General features: G+C 38.6%; 1 protein-coding gene across 1 annotated transcript in view; it reads right to left on the bottom strand.

The window, feature by feature from the left end:
- Window positions 1-646: 646 nt before the first annotated feature.
- HEPH (hephaestin) overlaps window positions 647-15,039 on the bottom strand; it is a 98,751-nt gene continuing 84,358 nt past the window's right edge. Inside the window, 6 exon segments of the mRNA XM_037734327.1 lie at window positions 647-1,595; window positions 4,357-4,401; window positions 7,790-7,952; window positions 8,833-8,972; window positions 11,457-11,682; window positions 12,620-12,726. Of these exon segments, the coding sequence (XP_037590255.1) occupies window positions 1,363-1,595; window positions 4,357-4,401; window positions 7,790-7,952; window positions 8,833-8,972; window positions 11,457-11,682; window positions 12,620-12,726 (914 nt within the window). The 3' untranslated portion in view covers window positions 647-1,362.

Genomic DNA, 15,039 nt, shown 5'->3' with positions numbered 1-15,039 from the left:
TTGGCCCCTGCAACTTGTAATAAGTAACTAAGATCTGTGACTTCCACCACTACCCAGACAATGTGTAAACTAACATTTATCTTGACTTCTGTAAACCACTTAAGTAACAATCAGAATGACAAAAGTCCCCTAGATACTGCAGTGGGATGGGCCATCTTACCCAATCTCAAATTTATGACTTGTCTGTGCTCCCCGACCAATGTTTTACAGAGGCTCAAATTTAGATGTAACAAAGGAATATTGCTGTAAAATACCAGAAAGAATGACTCCATCCTTTAAGGAAGCCCCCAAAGTTGCGACTAGACCTCTCATACCACCACTGCCAAAAAGGCCCCACAAGATGTGGTCCCACTTCCCGTGGTCCAGGGGATAGGTTTGAGTCTGATCTTAGACTTCTATTTCCCTCTGGAAAATTTTATTGGCACTCAGAAAATTTTTGTCATTTATGTGATAGCTCCTTTTCTAGGGTAGTACCCAGCACTCTTTGATCTTCTTCTGTAACAGCTTCCTTGTCTCTACAACACAAACTTGTAGGCTCTACAAAGGCTAGACAAACCCATAATATACTCACTCACCTCCTAAGTTTTTCTGTTTCAATCATGGTCACAGAAACCACAGAGACCATCAAAAACCATCAAATTCAGTCTTTCAGTGTTCTAACAAGTACTTTAATGAATAGGGTTTGTTGTCTAAAACATGGAGAGATCACTCAACATTCCTTTCAGTGCCACTGTGTAGGAACTTGGAGGACTGGCTTTCTTGAGGAACTTCTGGCTTCAGAGGTTGTAGGTGCTCATGGCAGCAACAACCCATTCACCACTTCTCCAAAGTAGTTCACTGCCAAGGTGAATCAAAATTCAATTTGGATTTCCAATTCCCAGCCTACCTTCAGTTTCCCATCAAACCTATGTTCTTAGTCCTTGGTTTAAATGTGAGTTATCTTAACAGCTCACTTGGCCTCAGTTCAAAGTGAACTTTCCTGAGTCCTTGAAAGCAGTAGAAACCCAATCAATGAGTTTTTCTCTTGGTATCTACTTTGTGAGAAGGATTCATTTCTAGAAATTTCAAGACCTCCAAGTGTCAGAAGGCAATATAATGTAGCCATTGAAATTTGTGATGTAGGGTACTAAGGTACTCCCTCAGTCCCAGGTGCCCATGTGGAGCAAAGAAACTAAAGAAAAAGTAAAATCATATCATTTCCATGTAAAATAAATAAAGGAAGAAATACCCAGATAAGCTTGATTCCCTCTTCTGCTTCTCCACCACCCATAATCTTTTGACAGTGGAGTTAGCTACTAGTCCATGGCCTGCTGGGAATGCATGAGAGATGTGCTTTCTGAGGATATACCCGGGCTCCAGATATTACTGCTTGAGAGACAGAAGCTTGAAGCTGTCATCCAGAATGGATCTCCTATTGCGTCGTAGCTTTCTCTGTCGATGTTGGTACCAAACCACACCACCAAGAGCCACAGCAGTGAGCAGGAAGGTGACACAAATGGCAACCAAAACAGAGGCCAGCATCTCAACATTCTTTATGGGGATCGGCATGCCCAGCATATTCACATTGCCTTCTTCAATGTTTCTAGGGGTCACTGCTGAAATGGAGAAAGAAGAAAACAAACATCCTGGGATGGGCAGTACTCTAAAAGGTAACTTTGTATAGTCATCTCCTGAAAAAACAAGTCAATCCAAATAGGGCAGGAGACGCATCCTTATCCTTCACAAAACCAGCTTATGAAGACAGATTTAGAGGTTAAAGCACATAATCAAGGAAACATGATGTTACAGCTAAAAGAGTCCCTGAGAATCATTGAGGCCCCAGTCCAGTCATGGAAAGAGCTAAGACTCAGATTAGGAAGGCCCTTGATACATTTTTTTAAATTTCTAAAGGCCTGTGATATAAAAAAGGATGAATTTGATTTGCTCCGTATGGTTTCAGAGGATAGAATTGGAAGCAATAAGGGAAAGTTCAGAAAGAAGTTTAACTCAATCTTCCAGCTTATCAATAGCAATTTTGACTATTAAACCATGACAAGAACCTGCTTCTAGGCTGTCCAGTCTTACCTCTTTGGGTCATATTAACACTGATGTAACATAGATCTTTCCAAGTGAAATATCTGATTGTTAGTTCTTGGCATAAAAACTTTTGATGATTCCCAATTAACCTACAGAGAGAAGCTCAGACTCTTAAACCAGACATTCCAACTCTCACTATCAGGCTCTAATATATCCTTCGAGTCCTATCTACTACTTTTCAACCACAGCCACTCATTCTTTCCCCCTTATAATAAGTGAGCCCCTTTCAGGCTTCTAGGGACTTTGCTCATGCTAATCCCCTTGTCTGAACACACTTTCCTTCTTCTCATCTTTCTGCTCCTATCTTAAATATTACATGTCTCTTCAAAGTTTTCTTTGATTTCGTTAGACAATTAATTGTTCTTTCCTCTATGTTTTCCAAGTGTCTGTAACTTGTACTCCCGTAATTTATGTATTGTGTGACCTTGGGCCAAGTGACCTAATCCCTCACTTCCCATCTAAACTTCAGTTTCCTTTTTTATAAAATTAGAATAATAACCATATCTAACCCAGGGGCATATTGTAAGATTAAAGCGAATTAATACTTATAAAATAGCATAGCACCTAGCAGATAGTAAGTGCCCAATAAATGTTAGCTGTTATTATTGTTTGCCCTTTTTATACAACACACAGCATCCAGCAATGCAATTATTGTTTCTGTGCCTCATTCCATTTTTAGACACTGGAAAATGGTGACCATGTCTTACTTGTTTTGATATCCCTGGTACTTGACACCTGTATGATGACTGTATAACTGGATGAATTAATGTACTAACACAACCGAGAGACTATATAATATAATGAGTTCAAACAGAAGCTGAAACACTTCCTGGTTCTGAGTTTACATTCTACCACATATTCGTTTTGTGACCTTGAACAAATCACTTTCCATTCCTCAGCTTCTCATGTAGAAAATTATTGGGTTTTATGAGACCAACAGTTTCGAAGGCTTTTTTCCCCATTGTGGAAACATTTTAACAAATGAGAGCTCATGAGGAATGTATAAATGTACACAAAATATGTATGTACAAATGTGCATACAAAGTATGTGTGAAGACAAATATATAGATAGATAGATAGATAATTTTTAAATATATATAAAATAATTGAGCTGCTCAGGTTAAAAGAGACACGTTCTGAAGCCCCATCCACAAAATCTCACCTTACCTCTTCCCACCCTCTCCAGGACGTATCCTCGTCCCCTGGTTAGCAGTTCATGACATACTTAGGCAGATCGTTAAGACTTCTCCAAAACAGCTGTGAAACCTCTAACTAAACTGATTATCTCTAATGTTCCTTTTAGCTCTCATAACTTTCCGGAGCTTTCCTCGTCCAGAGACAAATGAGTTGGAGAATAACAACACTATTTGGGCTTGGCCTGCACAGAAAAATAATCTCTATAGTATTCAAGGTCAGAAATGGCTGGTTCCAAAGGTTTAACTCTTTGGTATTTTATAGATGAAAGGGAAAGAGGCAAGAAAAAAAATAGCTGTTGAAGAACATGTGGTGTTTGTTCTAGTTGCACACTGTCCCTATGGGGAATTCATGTTTGTGCAACAACTTTTCCATGACCAACCTAGCAGGACCTAGATTTATATATGTGTGTGTGTGTGTGTGTGTGTGTGTGTGTGTGTGTGTGTGTGTGTGTGTATAAAAAAATATATATATATGTGTGTGTGTGTATATATATATATATATATATATATATATATATATATATTTCAACAGCTTTAGGAGTACAAGTTGTTTTTGGTTACATGGATAAATTGTATAGTGGTAAAATCTGGGATTTTAGTGCACCCATCATGCAAGTAGTGTGCATTGTACCTAACAAGCAGTTTTTTATTCCTCATTCCCCTTCTACCCTCCTCGCTTCTGAGTCTCCAATGTTCATTATGCCATTCTGTATACCTTTGCATACTCATAGCTTAACTCCCACTTATAAGTGAGAAAATGCAGTATTTGGTTTTTGACTAGCATCTAGAATTTTCTGTCCCCCTCTCACATTAGATAGGAGGCTAATATAGCAGCCTTTAAATGGGGAGGAGGGTGTTTTCCCCAACTCAGGAGGTTTGGGGTAGAAGCCAGAGAGAATAAACTTGCTGAGGGAAGCTAAACCTTGGTTCTCTGGCTTCTGAAGTCTTACAGAAGTCTCAGGATACTTTCTGCTGATGTATCCTAACTTTCAGTCACCTAAGTCCCATCCCCTGAAGGTACCTCCCCCCACCCCACACAAACACACTGCATATAACTACCCAGTCTGCGCATCATTTTACATACCTTTTTCAGTCTCTTTGGTGATGGTGGTGATAGTGCTTAAGTGTTCTGGTTGGGGGGAAGAAAGACAAGAGGTTAGCCCTGTTGTTCTTCCTACCAATCCATAGGACCCCTGTGAGAGGTCAACATTGGTTGCAGAAATTTCTCTGTGATAAAGTAAGCAAAATAAAGATAGAATTTACTACTTTGTAGTCAAAGTAAATATTGGTATATTGATTTGATTTTTAACAGTGACATGAAATATGGGCAAGAGAACAGGCTTGGAGCCCAAAATGTAAATCACCCCTCTGCTATTATTTACATGTTTCTTGGCACTTCCTCTATTCCCACTGTTGCTCTATTTTCCATCATCTGCCACACTTCCTTCAAGAAATCCCTGCTCCTTGTCAAACATACTTTCCTACACATTCAAGGTCTTCTCAGAACACTTCTTCCTCTCCTTCATTTAATAAAGCTGAGTTCTTCTCTGAGGACCATACTTCATTTATGTCCTCTCAATACTTCTTTGAAGTCATTGTTCCTCCTGTTTTTGTAAAGACAGATCTCTTTTGAGGCTCCTATTATTTGGCTAAAAGAACTACAATCATTTCTTGTTATTGTTAGTTAGCAGTTCTCTTCATTTATGAAAGTCTCTAATACCTGGCTCAGTCTTCCTCTTCCTCAATTCCAACCATTGGTGTCGACCCATCAAATACTCAAGCCTTACAGTTTCTGGAGTGACTTTGTAACTCCAGTGACTTTGATGTCTACTTTAATTCTACCAACCAATCCCATGGTCACATTAACCTTGTTATCCAGAATTGTTACATCTCAGAAATCTAAAATCTAATAACAACCTCCCATCCTTTCAGTGCTCTAATACATGTTATTTCAAAAACCTGTTATCCTCCCCTGCCATGAAACCTCTAGCTTTCAAACTCTTCCATTTTTTTTCTCAACCTAGGAGCTTCATCGTGTCCTTTCTCCCGTTCCTGACCAAGTGAGACTCCAAGGTCTATCACTTCAACTACTAATCTACAAAGAGGGTTGCAATAATCTACCAAAACTCCAGTAAACGTAATTTCCCTGTGTTTGGTCTGATATGCTGAATCCTGCCATAGAAAAATCACACAATTGTAAAGATTAATATTCTTTGTGTCCAATTTCAACTAAGTCCTCAATGCTGCTTAGTGAAATAATTAATTTATTTTCCATCCCCCAGAGTGGCTATTTCAAACTTTTGTCCACTTCCCTCAAGCCCTGTACCCTACCACCTGTCCTTCACTCTCAGCAGATGACACTATTTGTTCCATCAGAGAGGAAAGAAAGACCATAGGTTGAAATTCTGTCAGTCTGTCAAGCCCCCTGGTCAAACCTACACATTGATCCTTATATTTTCTGTCTTCTTTCTTCTTACAGTAGAAAGATAACTTTCTTCCACTCTTGCACTAATCTTGCATGTTAGCTCTGATTCTCATTCCCTGCTTCCTTAGCAGAAACCTTGTTCCAACAATTAGTCTTTCCTCCCTATCTTTTCAACTCTTCCTTCCTGTTGACCTATTAACACATATGGAGTTGAAACAACATGAAAAAAGACAATAGTGGGGTATAAAAAACAAAAAGGCAAATAGAAAAGATTTATGGGTTGACTCATTGCCACAGAGAGATATGAGCTATCCTTCCTCATGGAAGTACCCTGAAAATATGTATTAAAATGTTTTCATATATTGGATGGCCCATATTTGGGATAACCCATTACTACATATAGAGAAAACCTGTTGTCTTGGATCTATATCATCCTGATGACATATCAATTGATCACTTGAGTTTCGTTCTATGTACTGACAACACAACAAAGAAGCTTGTGTAACTCTGGGTTCTAGGGAATAGCATTTGAGTAGTTAAGTGGAAGCCGCATTCTAGCAGTATGGGTTGACAGAAAATAAACCTCTTAAATGATATAGGATGTCATAATGTACAATCAGTCATCTCCCTCCCTGAGGGTAAACAGAAGAGTTGTATTCTCTACCCTGGTTTGCTAAGTCTGTTTAAATATTCAAAGACATTTTCCCACTTACTATTGCTCTCAATAGAGTGCCAATGGCTGACAACCCTGGAATATCATTTTTGTTTAAATGGTGGCTATATATTCTTTAAAAGCACAGAAAAAAAAAAACAACAACAACCTTGATTTCTGTGGGCCCCAGGAGGCTCTGTAGGGCTTCTTGGAAGGCAAATAATGTTGGGGGCTGGACTCGGGTCAAGAAGCTTAAAAAGTAAGACATTTGACTCTTTAATTATCCAAAGAGACAAAAGCCATCACAGCTGCCCATCTACATTTTTTGGTGAAGAACAAAGAGTGACTGGTAAAGAAATTGCCCCAGCTACTCCCTCTCCATATAGAATATAAAGAAAACGCTTTTTTTCACTCTTGTTAGTAACTTTGAGATAAGCTATAATTGAAGGTCAATATCTATTTCTATCCTTAGAAGTTATTGAAAAACCAAAAATAACTGTCTTGCTAGATATGTTGGCTCATTCCTGTAATCCCAGTGACTTGGGAGGCTTAGGTGGAAGGATTCTTTGAGCCCAGATATTTGAAACCAGCCTAGGCAAAACCCTGTGTCTAAAAAATAAAAACTAGGCTAGGTGCAGTGGCTTATGCCTGCAATCCCAGCACTTTGGGAGACCAAGGTGGGAGGATTTCTGCTGCAGGAGGTGGCCAAGAGTTTGGGACCATTCTGCCTAACATAGGAAGATCTTCTTCTCTACAAAAATTATAAGAGTGTAAAAATTAGCCTTGTGTGGCAGCACATTCCTGAAGTCCCAGCTACTTGGGAGACTGATGTGGGAAGATCGCTTGAGCCTAGGAGTTTGAGGCTCCAAGGAGCCATGACTGCACCACTGCATTCCAGCCTGGGCGACAGACCAAGACCCTGACTCTAAGGAAAATAAACAATAAGGAAAGAATTGCCTTTCACAACCCCACAAAACAAATCAATTTAATGAGTGACTGTTAGATATATTCTCTTTTTAAAAAGACTAATTAGCAATATTACTTGAAATAATCAGTTACCCTAATGCAGTCTAAGTAATACATTTGTATATAAATTAAATTTATTTCAAAAGAAGCAGACCTGCACTAGGCTTCACTGCATAGAGCCAAACCCATTTCAGGCTGGGTCAACCAATATGAGCTCAACAGGTTTTGAAGTAATTAGGAGAGGGACAGGTGTCAGGAGATTAGAAATATTGGTTGGAGCAATGGAGGGACAGGTGCAATGGAGGATTAGAAATATTTGTTGGAGCAATACCTAGAAGGAGGCTATACTCTGTCTTAAGACTTGCCTATTCTGGGATCAGAAGGAGGCATGCAAGAGGCTTTTTGGTATGACCTCATTCCTATAAGTTAGATCAAGTGTTAGAAGATGATCCTTTTGGGGAAGTTAAAACCTACCTGTTTGAGACAAAACAGTGAAGAGGGTCTCCATGCCAGCATGGACATGGTCAGTCACATGGCAGTGCATCAGCCATGTCCCAGGGTTGCTGGCCACCATCTCCACAACCTCAAAAGTCCCTGGAAACAGATCCACCACATCTGCCCGGTAGTTCTCGCCATTCTTCAAGAGAGATTGGGAATGGGGGAGAGGAAATGAAGGATATAAAGATCATCTTAGAGCTTTCAGGAACTAAAAATTTGTGATGTCCACATTGGGAAGATGAGACTGCAAGGTTCTTAGACCAGTGAATGGCTTTAAAAATTCACTTTATTTGTATCTCCAATGAACCCACCCACAGAAACTAAATCAACATAGGTGGCTTTCTCCTCTTAAAGTGTCCCAAAGTAAAAGAATTCCTAGGTTACTTTAGAGGGTTCAAAACAAGTATCTCCATACTTTTCAACAAGCTGAAATATGTGGAATTTGGCTTAAGCTTTAGCCCCTATGAATTGAGGCATGTATTTCCTTTAGAAATTGATTCAAATAAAAGTGTTATCCTTGCCATTGTTTCTTTCAGCACTTCTAAATCTCAAAGTCTCTATCAATGCCCCAACTCTTCCTCCTTTACCTAAGACTAAACTATCTTCAAAATCTACATATTGTTCCATGTAGCTCCTAAATTTAAGCTCTTCTTATGATGGATTAAGGGCTTTTAGCAATTCTGAGATGCTACTCTGAAATTCCTTGTTCTTAAAAATCACCGCTCATTGAGTCTCAAATCCTTGACTGAGACTTGATAATGATTCTTTTCAGTCTCCTTAACCATAAGTGAGTCATTTTGTCTCTTTCATATCGGAAGGGAAACCTAAGGCCTAGAGGGAAGTTATTGACCCTGGGATACACAGCTGGACTAGAATTTCCAGCTCAGTACTCCATGTACTAGACCTCAGCTCTTTTAACTAATTGTTAACCTTTTTCAATGCTATTACCCTTTTTCACAATTGTTGCAAAAACACTCCTCTAATCATCCTTGAGGAACTCAGCCCACTTTCCAGCTCACCCGATAGAGGAAGCTCTCTGCATGAAAGTGGATAGTGTGTAGATCCACATCTTGGCCCATGGCCATCATGTACCAGGCCACTCGTTCTCCTTGGTACATGGTAAGACCCCTAAGGTTGGCATAGAGTTTCCCATTGATTGCTGTAGAGAAAAACAAAAGAAAGAAAAAAGCTTCTTACGTCCCTCCTTTTGACTTCCCGTTGCCACTGTCCTAGACCTAATCTCTTTTGCCTAAGATAGCAATGGACTCCTAATTTGTCTCATCTTTATTCCATCTATCCTTCTTCAGGGTATCTTCTTACATTGATATTACCAGAATTATCTCTCTAAATAATTGAATCTGATGATGTCATTCTGCTGCTTAAAATATTTTAATTACTTTCTCCTGCCCCAAAGAGCAAGTCCTTACATCAGCCAACAAGATCCTTCAAAATATAGCTCCAAACCACCTTCCCAGTCTCATCTCCCATTACCCAACACATTTATTACAATTGGGGTGATTTCTTTACCACTCCTCAAATGGTCCATGCATGTTCTTTGTTCTTGTGTTTCTAAAATTCCTTACTAGAAATCCTGCCTTCTTTTATTCATTTTTAAAAGTCCAGTCAAATCTTCACATCCCCCAGAAAGACTTTCCTAATCTCCTAGTTCCTCTCCATACCTCTCATTCCCTGCATCCCCTTCCTCCTGTGAGCTCCTCCAGTACTATTTGCATGAGTTATTGGAACTCATAAGAAATTGCCTTCTACCTTTACCTGTCTTATCATGTGCAAAAGCTTACATCCCCAATTAGACTATAGGGTCCTAATATTCAGGAAAGAATGTATGTATACACTACATTACTATAGTTTCCTTGTATTTTTTCAGAACACCCGGTAAATAGCTGAGTTTACAATAAATGTTAAAAAAGACCTGTCACATTCATGGAATTAATAATATTAATGCATGAAATTAACAATGATATTAATGCATGGGTCCCTTCCCGGACCACATCCTATGCTCCAAGGACATCAAACTACTCATTGTTATATTAATTCACACTTCCAGGACGTTTTCCTAGACAATTTTCCTCCACTTCTCATGTTCTTACAGAGGGAAGGTAATTTCCACTTTATTCCCCAAGAGAGGAAGCAATCACTTATAATCCGTCTCTATGTCTACCTCTACCAAATTGTGGATTTCAGAGAGAAAACTAAACATGATCAACTCAGCCTCTTATTGATCTTTTTTCTCTCTCATCAATCTGGCCATAGAAATGGGCAATAGTTGATTCATTATTTCACTGTGGGTAAGATTCTCCCTCTGCAGAAGAGGAGAGTATTGCTGTTCATCTATGTCAGTGACAAGATGGAAAAGTCTGTCTGTTGCCAGATAATTGTTAGTAAGCCCATTTAGTTGTAGAACTTAAATCAGTTTTTCAATTAGCCTTCTTAGTAATACGATTCACATTTGACCTTAAGCATCTATCTCTCTTTCTCAGTTGGTTCAGGAACGTGAAAGGGAAGAGAAGGATATTATTTTTTTACCCCTCAGGTGCAAATATGTCCAGTGCTAGCACTCAGAAAGTGCTCAACAAATACCTGCTAGATGGATAAGTAGGTATATTTATACCTGAAGAGTGTGGATAAATAGACACATAAACAAACAGAAGAAAGTAAGCATTAGCCAAACCACCGCATTAACAGTACCTAACTGTGCCTTCATTCTCTTTTTGTCCTGGGCTATTTCTCTGATTGGACAGGTGCTAAAATGTATACCTTGTGAAGTTTGTAAATCATCTGTTCTAATGTAAATCATTCATCACTCCATCAAGGAGAAATAGCTAAAATCTGTGGGATAATAAGATACTGTACTACTTTTTAGCTCCATTAGAATCAGTATCAAAGCTACACCTCATCCTCATGTCAAAGAAATCTTGGGCTAGAAGGAGTAGTGAGAGATCACTTCATACATTCGACTGCACTTATGCTCTCCTTTCCTTCTCTTGTTTTTTAAAAGCTACACAGATCTCTTGAGCAAAGGAAGGCTTTGATGCACAATTTCCCTCCCAAATCCCTTCAAGCATCAAAAAGTTATTCTCTACATCTAACAGAAATCCAGCATGCTTCTCACTAAGGCTCTGTTCTTCAATTATTCTATCTGTAAATTGAAACTCTGTTTTAAAAACAGACTAAAATACAAGCTTTCATCTGGCTGTATTGGAATCCATTGAGATAACAGATCCCAAATTCAGAGTGGCAAATAAATAAGATTATATGGGGAGACTCAACTCAGGGTTTTAAAATAGAGGGGCATTAAGCAGTCAGTTTGACAAGTACATTGAGGGTCATGCATGTCCATTTTGCCTTCTTTAATATGTTAAAATTTGCTGGTATCACCGTGGCAACTTTACAGAATCAACTTCCTGCTTTTTGGGCACTCAGTCTAATCTGGACCACATATCTGCTCTGCATATATAAATGTACAATAATAGGAAACATTTCTTTTAACTCATCCCCGTTTTATCTTCCCATGTTCCTATCCTTTCTGGAATTGTATTCCCTTAGGTAGTAATGGGCCTGTCAGATATCCCCATATAACCAGTAGGGATTTCTCTGCAGGAAGAGTGGGTTTTTTTCTACTGACCATGCATTTTATTGCTCTCCAAGAAAGTTTCATCCTGTAGGTTAACATTGCCTGGATCCTGGGACCCATGGGTTGCCACATTTTCCTCCAAATACCAAGACTGGTTTTCATCAAAAATCAAAAATAACAAGGCAAATTCCCGGTCCATGTCACTCCGTCCTCCATGAGGCTCCAGGATGCCCTTCCGGCAGATAGCCAAGGGCCCTACCAGGCCACTATACATGTCCTGAGGAAGGGAGGAAGTGGGAGAGAAAGAAAGAGATGGAATTGTTTCTGGGTAGCAGGACACTGCAGGGAGCCAGGTTCTTATACAAGCCTATTGTGCCTCTCAGCATTTCCTCGTGATATCTTACATTTATAAATACCCCACTATATTATTTGAATTCATTCTCACAGTTAACTTGGGACTTAGTTAAGATACACTATCTAACTTATGCTTTAGCTAGGCTAAACTATTTATTGACCTCTTAGCCTACCAAGGATTTTTACAACCTAGTGTCCTTTTTGTGCTGTTTCCTCTGCCTACAATGTCCTCCTTCTCATCATAGCCCTTATCTGATAATATAATGTGATTCAGATTTTGAGGCCAAGAGAACATGCACCTCCCATTGTGATGCTTTCTCCAGGTTCCGTCTTGCTCAACTAGACCATACTCTTTGAAGAAAGGAAATCTATCTTAAATTTACATCATCCAAAGCACCAAGTAAAATGCCTAAAATGCAGTAGGCGCTAAATAAATGATTGCTGATGGCTGGCTGTAGATGGATGGCTAGATCGATAAATTCATTTTCCAGATAAGGAAACAGGCAGAATGACTTATTTAAGGTCACTCTAAAAGCATGCTATAACCAAATTTGGGACTATAGCCTCAATCTCTGTACAACCAACCTGAGGTGTTTTTCTTTGTTTTTTAATAATAAGAACATGTTGCTTTATAGGATCCAAAATGAAAAGGTAAGGAAGGCAATCTTCATGACAAATATCTGATGCTACCCATTCCCTTCCTCTCTCCTCCTGTCTATCAAAATAAGTCCAGCTTTTGGGAATGTTTCCCAAATTCTAGGCTCTAGTATCTCAGGAGTATGATTCTTACTACACCTGCTTAATAGCTTATTTTTGCCAGAGAGTTTGACCCACCTCCAAGCAACCAATCTTGTTTTTACCTTGATGGGATCCACTGCAGAATAATAGATCCAGGAAATGCAAGCAGAGTCATTGGGCCCAGGGCCAGATCTCTCTGGGATGTTCCATTGATAAGTGAGCACCTCACCTAGGAAGTATAACAAGGAAACTCCAGTTGCACGGGACCAGAAATTTCTCTCAAATCCCAGGTCTCCCCAAGAGACAGTGGTGGGTGAGTCCCATCTTCTTTAAGATCTTTCTTTATCATTCCTCTATCATTTTATTCTTGTAAACTTGCTCTTCTCCCCCATGGGACACCTTCAACATTTCTGTTCTACTTTCCCTATCCTCAAAGGCCCAGGTCCAATCCTCTGGTAAGGCAGCCTTGCTACTTTTTTTTTGCTTGTAATGTCCTTTTTGGGAGTGGGGAGCTCTGCTTTGGTTTGTTTTTTCTAGCTGCTACCTCCTAAATGCGGTTGATTGCACAAAGTTCTGTCTCAGTTCTCTTCTCTCTTTCCATACTCTTTCCTCGGAAGCTTTAGTCACCTTTCTGAGGTCAACTATGATCTGCACATCGATGACTTTTAAATACTTAGTTCCAGCCAGACTCCCCTTGTTAGCAAGCTCCAACTCCAAATTTTCAATTAGATACTGAATATCTTTTAAAGATTCTCCTGACAGCACCTGGAAAATAGATTGCATGAACTCACCTCCCTCCTTTGAAAAACAACCTTGTTTCCTAGTCTGTGCTCCCAGTGTCTAGAAATAACATTATCACTCTCCTGCTTACTCCAACTCAAAACTTTAATCTTCTTTACTTTTTCACTTTCATAATTCAACATCTAACCAAATGGCAGGTCTTATTGATTCTACCTCTACACTACATTTTAGAACCATCTTCTTCTTTCAATTATCATTACTCTTGCCCTAGTTTAGACCCTTGCTTTCTTAACTATTACAAAGCTCTTAACATATTTCTCTGCCTCCAGCCTTGACCTCTCTGATTTATCTTCCAATTGATGCTATATTAATCTTTTTAAACAGCTTTATTGAGATATAATATGCATACCATACAATTCACCCTTTTAAAATGCTCAATTCACTGTTTTTAGTAAATTAACAGAGCTTTGTAACCACCACCATGATTCATTTGACATTTCATTACCACCAAAAAACTTCCTGCACTGCCCTCGCTCCCAATACACCCACACACCCTCCCCCCACCCCACCCACCCAAGGTAATCACTAATCTACTTTCTGTCTCTATAGATTTGTCCATTCTGGGAATTCCATAGACATTGAATTATATTGTATAGTTTATTTTGTGACTGAATTTTATTTAATATGCTTTCATTGCCCACCCACATTGTAGCAAATATTGATAATTGTGTTTATTGCCAAACAATATTTCATTGAATAGATATACCACATTTTATTCATTCATTCTTCAATTGATGAACACTTGGGTCATTTTCACTTTTTAGTTATTAAGAATAGTGTTGCAAATAGTGTACACAAATCAGCATTTGTGTACAAGTTTTTATGTGGATATATTTATTCCTGAGTTATATGGTAACTCTATGTTTAACCACTTAAATAATTGCCAAACTGCTTTCCAAAGCACCTGCACCATTTTGCATTCTCATTGGCAACATATTAGGGTTCCAATTTCTCAACATCTGCATGAAAACTAGTTATTGTCTGCTTTTTAAATTTTTTTATTTTAGTTATCCTGGCACGTGAAAAGTGTTATCTCACTACGGTTGTGATTTACATTTCTCCGATGAGTAACAATGTTGAGCATATTCTCCTGTGCCTAATAGCCATTTTAACATCTTCTTTAGAGCAACATTTGTTTGAAATCTTTGCCCATTTTAAATTAGGTTATGTATTTTTTGATAACATTGTCAAGTAACAATGACATCAAGCGATAGTTTCTTGTAGATTCTGGATACAAGTCCCTTATCAGATATATAACTGTCAAATTGTTTCACATCTAGTGGGTTGTCGTTTCACTTTTTTATGGTGTCCTTAAAAGCACATTTTAAATTTTAAGGTATTTCAATTTATTTGTTCACTCATGCTTTTAGTGTTGTATATAAGAAACCATTGCCTAATCCAAGGTTATGAAGGTTTTCTCCTTTGCTTTCTTCTAAAAGTTTTATAGCTTTAGCTTTTATATTTAGTCATTCGATTCATTTTGAGTTGATTTTTCCATATGTTGTGAGTTAGAGGTCCAATTTCATAGTTTTGTATGTGGAAATCCAGTTGCCTCAGCACCATTTATTGAAAAGACTATTTTTTTTTTCCATTGAAAGGTCTTGGAACTTTTGTTGATAATGAATTGACCAAAAATGAGAGGGTTTATTTCTGGATCTTCAATTCTATTCTATTGATCTATGTGTCTATCCTTATGCCAATGCCACACAATCTTGAATTTTATGCTTTGTAGTAAGTTTAA

This window comes from Cebus imitator, unplaced genomic scaffold, assembly GCF_001604975.1.
Source record: "Cebus imitator isolate Cc_AM_T3 unplaced genomic scaffold, Cebus_imitator-1.0 Scaffold604, whole genome shotgun sequence".
NCBI classification, from domain to species: Eukaryota; Metazoa; Chordata; class Mammalia; order Primates; family Cebidae; genus Cebus; species Cebus imitator.
The sequence above is the reverse complement of the archived record's forward strand: the minus strand, read 5'-3'. Positions and strand labels throughout refer to the sequence as shown.